The sequence below is a fragment of the Protopterus annectens genome, chromosome 7.part1 (genome assembly GCF_019279795.1).
Source record: "Protopterus annectens isolate FY-2018-M chromosome 7.part1, PAN1.0, whole genome shotgun sequence".
In the NCBI taxonomy this organism is placed as follows: Eukaryota; Metazoa; Chordata; order Ceratodontiformes; family Protopteridae; genus Protopterus; species Protopterus annectens.
The window spans coordinates 11,555,046-11,564,759 of NC_056740.1; the positions used below are offsets into that span (position 1 = coordinate 11,555,046).

Here is a 9,714-nt window from a genome sequence, read left to right on the forward strand (position 1 = left end):
GGAGTAGGAGCTCTCGTGGGGTCTTATATTCTTTGCCCCTCTAAGAAATTGCTTGAACAAAGGATGAGAAAACAATGGTGGGTCACAATCATAGTGAGCCGAAATTGCTGCAGCATGAACCTTAATAGAAGAGAAGGACAAACCTTTGTCCAGTAACTCAGTAAGATATTGAAGAGCCATACTTAAATTAGGCTCAGAAACATCAAAATCCTTTGCTGCACTCCAAAATAAAAATCTCTTCCATTTATCTGCGTACACTTTCCTTGTACTAGGCCTTCTAGCTTCCAAAATAACATTCAAAACTTGCTGTGGAAGCTGAGACCTTCTATGGTTCAAAACAGAATATGCCAGGCTGTTAGGTGAAGAGAGTGAAGCTTGACATTGAGTAAATGACTGTCCTCCTGAGACAACAGGTGTGGAATCGAAGGCAAAGGCCATGGAGGCTCCCGTACCAGACTTCTCAGTAATGGGTACCAGTGCTGTCGAGGCCAATCTGGAGCTATTAAAATCATCCTTGGCTTGTCCTGTCTGACCTTTAGGAGTACCTTTGGGAGGAGAGGCAGAGGTGGAAAGGCATACACATGAAGATTGCTCCAATTGAAAGAAAGAGCATCCACTTTCCAAGCTGTGGGATGAAACCTTTTCGTGCAAAACTTTGGCAGCTGGTGGTTTAGTGGAGAAGCGAACAGATCTATGTCTGGAGTTCCCCATGACACTGTCAATTTCTGAAATACATGAGGATCCAATTTCCACTCGTGGGGATCCATAATTCTTCTGCTCAACACATCTGCTAAGGAGTTCTGTGCTCCCGGCAGAAACCTTGCCTGAAGATGTAGCTGTAAACAGAGCAGTCTCCCACAAAATCATTGCTTGCCTGCATAGAGGACAAGAATGTGTTCCCCCTTGCTTGTTGATGTACCACATGACAGTTGTGCTGTCTGCTAGAATCAACACCTGCCCTGGAAGAAGTAAATCCTTGAAAACTATTAATGCAAACTGGACTGCTAACATCTCCTTCAAGTTGATATGTAGATGTTGTAGTCTGGCAGGCCACTTGTCTTGTATCCACTTTCCATTTAGATGAGCTCCCCAAGCTTTGTCTGAGGCATCTGTCGTTAGAATCTGACTCGCCTCTGGCCGGGTCACAGAGAGTCCCTTGTTTAGGTGACATTCCTGAGCCCACCACAAAAATTCCTTTTGAATGTAAGGTATTATTTGAATGACAGTGTCCAGATCCTGGCAGTGCTGTGTCCATACGTTTTTGAGATACCATTGTAGCTTCCTCATATGCAGTTTGGCATTGGGAAGCACCAGAATACAAGATGCCATGAACCCCAAGGCTTGAAGGACTGTCCTTGCAGTCAGCCTGGACTGATGAGACAATTGATGAAAGTAAAGGGAAAGATTCTTTTGTTTGTCCGGGGTCAAATAGGCCATCTGGGATGCTGTATTCAGTCTTACACCCAGAAAGCACATGTCCTGAGAGGGTACTAGACTGGACTTTATTTCGCTCACAGAATACCCCAGGCATCTTAGCACTGCTATCACATATTCCAAATGATGAAGAAGCTCGTCCTTCCTTGAGCCAGAATCAGGCAATCGTCCAAATAAGGATAGATCTGTATTCCTTTTAGCCTGAAGAAAGCTATCACTGGAGCCAGAACTTTCGTGAACACTCTGTGCGCAGTAGATAAGCCAAAGGGCAATGCAGAGAACTGATAATGAGAAGTCCCAGCCAAACGCAGATACTTTCTGCAACTCAGTCTGATAGGAACATGAAGGTATGCCTCCTTGAGATCCAAAGTTACCATCCAATGATCTTTGCCCAGCAGAGGTAAAAGCTGTTGTAACGTCAACATTTTGAACTTGGGAATGTCCAGATAAGTGTTGAGGATACATAAATCCAAAATTGGTCTCCACGTGTTCCCCTTCTTTGGTACTAGGAACAGGCGAGAATAAAATCCTAGGCCCACTTCTGGCATAGGGACCGGCTGTATGGCCCCTATTTGAAGTAACAGAGAAATTTGTTTGTGAGCCTCTATTCTTTGCTGAGGAGGAACGTCTGGCATGCCTTTGAAAGGAGGCAAGGTATGGAAATAAAATCTGTAACCTTGGTGTATGATATCCAATACCCATCTGTCCTGGATAATTAAACTCCGATTTTCCTTGAAAAGTGCCAATCTTCCTCCCAAAGGTGCTGCCAGACGAGAAGGCTCTGGCAGCTGAAAAGGTAGGTCATTGGGTCTGTTTACGAAAGGACTGACCCCTGCCCTCCCCCGAAGACTGTGCAGGTGAACTCCCTGTTATAGGCCTGAAAGAGCCCTGAGCTCTGCCCCTACCACGTCTAGATCTACCTCTAGACTGGGAATCATAAGAAGGATACGTCCACCCCTTGGTAGGCCAATTTCTACTAAACTTGGAGGCTGAACCTGCAAAAAATCTTTAACAGTCTGCATAGACTTAGCCTTGTCTTCCATTTTCTTTAAGACTGCCTCAACAGGTGAACCAAACAACACATCAGATTGTAAAGGAGCATCTAAAATCCTTGTCTTAACATGGTCAGACAAATTCTGATCCCTCAGCCAGGCGTGCCTGCGAAGAACTGACCCAGTGGCAGCCACCCTAGATGAGGCCTGTACAGCATCAAAACCACATTGCAAAGAATACTTACCCACCTGTTCAGAAACATGTACTAAATCTTGTAACTCTTTACACTCAATACCTTCCGCCAGAGCATCTACCTTAGACTTCAATTGAGAAAGTAGATAGTTTTGGTATTTCAACATGTGAAACTGGCAATTCAAAGCCCTCATAGCTAGGGTGGAAGAAGTATAGACTTTCTTTCCCCATCTATCCAAAGCCCTGGCCTCTTTATCTGGAGGAACCGGATTTTTAACAACAGAAGCCTTAACACCCTTAGGCCCCTGACTAACAGTTTCTGGGTCCGCCTAGGACTCTTAAAAGATACTTATGAGCTTCAGGCACCCTGTAATACCTATCCGGCTTAACAGGAGCAGGAGGCAAAGAATCAGGATTAAGAGAAGCCTCTGCAAACACATCTTCCACAACATCCAGAATAGGAGGTATAGCCAAAGGCCTATGCTGGGGTAAAACAAAATTCCTAAGCCTTTTCCTGGAATCAGAGAAGTCCTGACCTTCCCACTTAAAATGCTCCCTCATGGAATGAAGAGTCTCTGAAAAGAAAAATCTTCAGGAGGAGAAGCAGAAGGAGTAGAATCATCCACATCAGAATCAGAATAAGGAGAATACTCCTGCAAGTCTTCAGCCGAAGACTCTGAAACATCCGAAGCCTGCTCAAAACTCCCCAACTCAGGTTCCACCTTAGGTCTCTTATCAGGAGGGGGCAAAGAACCTCTAATCAAAGTAATCAAATCTTCTGCCATTTTAAGCATATGCTTCTTGGGCACAGAACCTGAAGAACTAGGGGTGACACCAACTGAAGCTAAACCTGGCCTGCCTCTGGGAGAAGCCTTGGCAACAGAAGGAGAGGGCCTAACCACCCTAGGAAGGGAAGGAGTACAGTAACCTGAGAGGCCCCTTCAGCCTGACCTGCCTCCTGAGAGGCCACATCCTGCAATAACAAAGTCTCCCCCTGGGACTCCAGAGAAACCTCCGGGAACCCCGGCTCCACCGACACCTCTAAAGAACCGGCGTCCGCACGGACGGTTCTTCTTGCCTAGGCTTAGCTGGTGTGGCCTTGCGCTTCTTCGAAGAAGCGGGCGGAGCATCCGAAGGCATATTATAATTGCACCACTTCCCGAAGACTAACCTGGCACAATCTAACCTTCTCTTAATAGTGCGCTTATTGAATCTAGCACAAAAGCGACACCCCACAACGTCGTGCTCAGGCCCTAAACAAGGAATACACAAAGTATGATAATCTCTATGCGGTATCTGTTTCCCACAAGAAATACAGTTATTCACTTTTTCTGACATCCGGTAAACCACTGAGGCAAGAAAAAAACAAAATATTCCCCAACAGGGTACTTAGCCAACTTTGACTCGGTCTGAAAATTCCGAATTCGAAAAATTTCAGAACGCCAACCGGCACTTGCAACGCTGCTTCTGCATCGGACCATGCGGCAAAAAAGACTGAGGATATGACGTCGGTCATGCGCATTTGTACCCTGACGTCCTGATGTCAGTCTAATGCGCCTTGACCGACGTCAGCCTTATACTTTGATATTCGGGCCGACCGAGGACAGCGGACTACCCAAGTGTAAGGACTGCAGCAATGTGAGATGAAGAACATCTTTGAGTAAAATCCTGATCCTAACTGGTCTGGTGAGACTTCTTGGATGGATTTTTTCTAGCAGCTTTTTGATTTCTAATGCTGCTTGATCTCTCTGACTGGGTGAAATGTCATTGAGTCTTGCTTGGAGTTTCGGGTAAAGATCATAGGGGAATAAATAACCTCTGGAAATGATCCTTTGCACCCAGGCATTGGTGGTTATGCGTCGCCAGGCGGTCAGATGCAAGGAAAATCTTCCACCGACTACCTTCAGAGGCAATCAATCTGGCCCCCTTTTCAGGAGCACTGGTAGGACTGACCAGAGAAAAACTCTCTAAAACCCTGATTCTGTGGACCACCCCTGCCCCTGGGAAGGCATCTTCCACTGTAACTTCCTCCTCTGCCCTGAAAGGAGTCCGAACCCCATGTGTCCTAGAAAGGCTTCTAGGATTTCCTGAACCACATCTTACCACTCCTCTGATTCCTAGAGTAGGATCATTGACGAGTTGAAAAATTTACACCCACAGCAGACAGTCTTTCCATCCTTTTCACACCTGGACAGAATTACCTTTACTTTGCATCCAAAGAGGATCCATCAAAAGGAGCACTGATGAAGGAAGCCTAGAAAGGTTCTGCAAACTCGCACAGGTGCATCCAAGCCTGTTGTCGAACAGCAACACTTGAACCTGCTGACAAGGTCGTCCCTTTGGCTGCATGCACAATGAGCCTCATGGACGAATTCAAAATGGACTCCAGGGTAGCTAACTGGGAGGCCCACAGCTCCTTGACCAGATCCCGCTGAAGTCTAGTGCGTGCCAAAAAGTTCAAGGACCTGATGAAGAAGGTCGATGATTCATAGACCTGCTTCCCAAATCTGTCCCTCACCCTGGACTCTTGGTTAGGGGGATGTACAGTAGAACTTTCCTCAGCTAGTTCTTTCTTGGTGGTGGCTGTTACCACCATGGCATCAACTACCAAGCCCTTTGCCCAATGTGGATGGTCTTCAGGAGCGGAAAGTATCTTGTCAGGTCTCCAGGGGACATGTTCTACAGAGTCAGTAGCCTTCCAAGCCCACTGAGCGAGCAATTTAATTAGGTCGTCAGCAGGCTGGGTCACCCTGGAGATAGACGGGTAACCACCAAAAGCCAGCATATTATGTGGATTCCTCAGAGGAAGGGTTTTTCGGCTTCCAATCATCCCTCTGTTTTCAGATCTCAAGAATGTCTCCGAAAGAAACTTCTTCCGGGAGTGAATGTGGGGAGCCCTCACCCTCATCGAAATCAGTGTCCTCCGTGATGGATTCCCTCAGGTGAATCAAGGTGGTTCCTCTTACATAATCTCTTTCAAGGAGGCTCTTCAGTGGAACATCTGAAGAGGACTTGGAAGAGGGTACACCTTTAGTAGGCAAGTGTTGTGACCTTGAAGCTCGCTGTCCAGGGGTCGAGTCTGGTGGTCTAACTGAAAAACCTGGGGTCACAGGGACAGATTCCAGTAACACAGGGGCCACCTGAGAAGAGGCAGTGGCCAAAGCTCTTTCCATGGCTTGAAAATCAGGACCCTCGGAGGAGGGATGGTAGCCCGGAAAAGAGACAAACTTGGAACCGGGGACACACCCCACTCCAAGAGACCCACCTGACGGAGCAGAGAGGCAAGCCGGGTTCCACAGAACAACTGAGCCAACTTTAACACCTCGTGCCAGACGTCGAAGACACGGTCCTGGGGAACTGACCATGCCAAAGGCACCGAAGGTGCCAGAGCTGGACTCGAAGAAGACAAAAAGGTCTGTGCTAAAGCCATGGGAACCCATGAGGTTGGAGCCTAGACCTCTTAAGCTTGTGAAGAGGTCAGAGGAGGAGAATAAGAAGGGGTCGTAGGGGAGAAACCCCCTGAACCATAAGGGAGAAGGGGGCTGAGACCCCTGGCTGTCAGGATCTGATCCATCCACCAACCTTAAAATATCAACTTCAGAGACACTTCTGGTGGAGTGGATGGACAACCCAGAAGAAGATTCTGGTCTCTCCAGGAAAGGACTAGGGAGTTGTCCAACGATGGGGTCCAAGGAGGGGGAATAAGTGGTCCTGGGTTGAGTGGAAATATTAGTCTTCGGCTCTATTTGCTGGGTTGTGGGAGATATCGGTGCCGGCATGGCAGTACAGACAGTTGGTGCTGGTGTTGGAACCATGGTCAAAGTAAGAATGGTAGTAGTCAAAGGTTGAATAAGTGTAATGGTCAGTGTAGAAGGTATCAGTGGCGAAGGTTTAGACTACTCCGAAAGTTTCAAAACTTTAGCTTTCGGTTTCCGAAGAGGAACATGCAGATGCATGCGTATGCTTCTTAATAGTTGGTGCCGAAGGAAAGGTCGGTACTGAACCAGAGGTTTTTGATCTCGAGGAGACTGGTCGGCCTTGGGCAAGGCTTCCTCGAACAAGGCTTTAAGGAGCCCTTTGAGAATAAGTTCATTTTTTTTCTCTGCTAGAGTTCTGTTGCTGAAAGCCTGACAGAATGTACAGTCAACATTCAAGTGGGGCACAACCAAACAATACACACAACAGTCATGGTTATCTGAGTTAGGCATTTCCCTGCAGCAGTCTGTACACCGTTTGAAGCCCATAGTGGAGCTTTTAGTTTTTCCTGCCATCATCTTAATTAAAAAAGCAGGAGAGGCACAGAGAAAAGAATGAGGAAAAGGACAGAACCCAGTCACACCACAATGAAGAAAGCTACCAGCGATAGTAGAAAGTTTACCAATGGTAAAAAGGGGAAAGAGAGAAGGGAGGGAAGAAAAAACTACCAATGAAGGTAGAGGAAAATACCAATGGTAAAGGGGAACAAATACACTCACACTGAGGTTAGACCAAAGATTTTTAAAACTACAGAATAAAAATTAGAGAACTACTTAAGAAGGAGAGTAAATAAAAGTTTGTTTTACTTAGCTATGAGAAATGAATCGGATGACGGGTCATGCTGCAAGAACGGCAAATGAGATCTGAGGTAATGTAGAGAAGGGCATTGTGGGTAGACTAGCAGTTCGAGAGATTTTTGGCTGATGCGAGCTATATATTGGCAAGATTGGTACTGTACTCACAAGTCAAGAGCAGAAGACTGACAACATCAGGTAAAAAGTTTTCTTCAACAGGGTACTTAGCTTTGAAAGTGTTCTGGCTTTAGACTGACTGACGTACTGCAAGATACAGATATGCTGAACTCCTACAGCAAAAAAGAAATGAGAAACTGTGCCCATCACTATTTTATTATACCCAAACATCCTGATAATGGAAGGGATGGTGTCTATCTGGGCTGAGGGAAGGAAAAACGTATCTAGTGTTTGGGCTGGCTTTAGGCTTCTGCAAAAAAGGAAATTCCCAAGACTGACTACTACAACAGTAAAGCTATCATAAGTGGTGATGGTGCTGAAGCAAGACAGCACATTGTGCAACAAATCTACTTGGATAATGCTGGAAAAAATAGACATATGAACCTGAGAAATGTGAAAGAGCAGCTAATTTTGCGTACACTGCAAACATCCTCGAAGAAAGAGGTGCATGATTAGGACTGTCCTTGCACTGCAATATGGTATTTGTTGACCAAATTAATACGGGGACATTTTAAAACAGACTTCCATGCTGCAACTAAACGTTGTTTTTTTGGATTGAGTTTGCTTAACTAAGTAAACAATGCTACAGCAAATGCACAAAATCTATTGGAGAATGGTATAGAAAGCTAAATGAGTGTTTTTTTTTTTTTTGAGAACTGGGACAAAGAGAATAAAGCAAGCTTTACCATAGACTGTTTTCTTCCTGGGGAGATACACAAGGGGAATAACTCCTTCCTTCCTTCTATGGCACCTACTGGCAATTAACTAGCATCACTCTCAAGGTGCTTCAAGTGGAAATCTGCTGTTAGCCTTGGCACTCCACAAAAATGCTAGGATCATCAGCAAAGCAACATATTAATGCTGTGGGTTCCATAGAAGCCCAGAGAACTGTCAGTGTTATCAACGAGGCTTCCAATATTTCAATACATCACCAAATGAAAACATTCTCTATATACAAAAAACTTTTTAAAGGACTTGTTATATACTGTAAAACACATATACACACTTACGTTTGTAAAATACTGCCTTGAAAGATGTAAGTGGTAGAAGCTCGTATATCTTTTCTAAAATAGTTGCTTCACTTGCTGATGCTGCATTTACATTCCAGACTTGAACAACATCTTCCCGATCTCGAACACTGACACTTACACCTATCACTTCATCATCTACAGATTAAATGAAGAGTACGTTTAGTCCATCTAGCACCAAGAAATACATTATAAAAGAAAACTGATAACACTGTAACAAATTTAAAAATGACACTTTGCAGGTGATACAGTATATATATATATATATATATATATATATATATATATATATATATATATATATATACACACACACACACACACACACACACACACACAGTTACTGTATCATGCACTTTGCACAGAAAACCCTCTTTCAATGGGTCCTACCATTTAGATTTTCTCTACTGGAAAAAAAAAACGAAATTTCACATCTCTTTCTAGCTGTTCCCAAGGTCAGACAGCAACATACACCTATCTAACATCACACCATGCAGTTACATCAGACATCGCACCCATTCCCAACACCCACCAGTTCATCCCTTTGTTAAGAATCACTTCACTGACCGTTTTCTTTTAATAAATAAGAAGGGCAACATTTAAAAAAAAAAAACACTGATACAGAGTAGGACAAAAATATGCAAACATTAAACACCATCTTGTCAAATTACAGATGGCAAAATCGTATAAAAAGATAAATCAACTGGTTGAATGCCCTAATTAATATACTCTTCTGTGTAGAACTAATAAGATACTGCAGAGGAATTTAGAAAAAGATCAGAAAACAGAATACGAAATATTAAAGAGCAACCAGTTGAATAAAGAGTTTTGCAAAATTGTTCATATGTATAAAGTACAGTTTTGTACCTACCATAAATATAGATGTTAGAGTGTAAATACTGCTGCAGTCATTACACTTGGGTTATCCTGCCATCAGGCGGTCCCGCAGTCGGCCAGAGTTCCAAAGTCTTGGTCCGGCGTCGGTTGCTGTCGCCTCCTCCCTGACGTCAGTGCAACAGGGGTATATAAGATGCAGCCAACGCCATTTTCTTCAGTTTTTCTTGCCCCAGATGTCAGGTGCCCCAAATAGGTAGGCAGTTAATACTCCCCATAGGTAATAAAGGGTAGATGACCTAGGTAAGTACCAGAAAGTAAGAGGGGAAGAGGGAGGGTAACCTGGACTGCAGCAGTGTTTACACTCTAACATCTACATTTATGGTAAACTGTACTATGTTCGTGTTACACTGCTGCAGTCATTACACTTGGGTGGAATCCCAAAGCTGAGGTAGGGAGGCTGGATCTATAAGGCATTAGGGGTGGCTATAAGGCCCTAGCAAATT

At 44.5% G+C, this 9,714-nt stretch overlaps 1 protein-coding gene across 1 annotated transcript in view; it reads right to left on the bottom strand.

Moving 5' to 3' along the window:
* Positions 1-9,714, bottom strand: part of EIF4E3 (eukaryotic translation initiation factor 4E family member 3) — a 344,097-nt gene that overhangs the window by 37,508 nt on the left and 296,875 nt on the right. Inside the window, exon 11 of the mRNA XM_044078527.1 lies at positions 8,357-8,512. Coding sequence (XP_043934462.1) covers positions 8,357-8,512 — 156 coding nt within the window. The remainder of the gene's footprint in view (positions 1-8,356; positions 8,513-9,714) is intronic.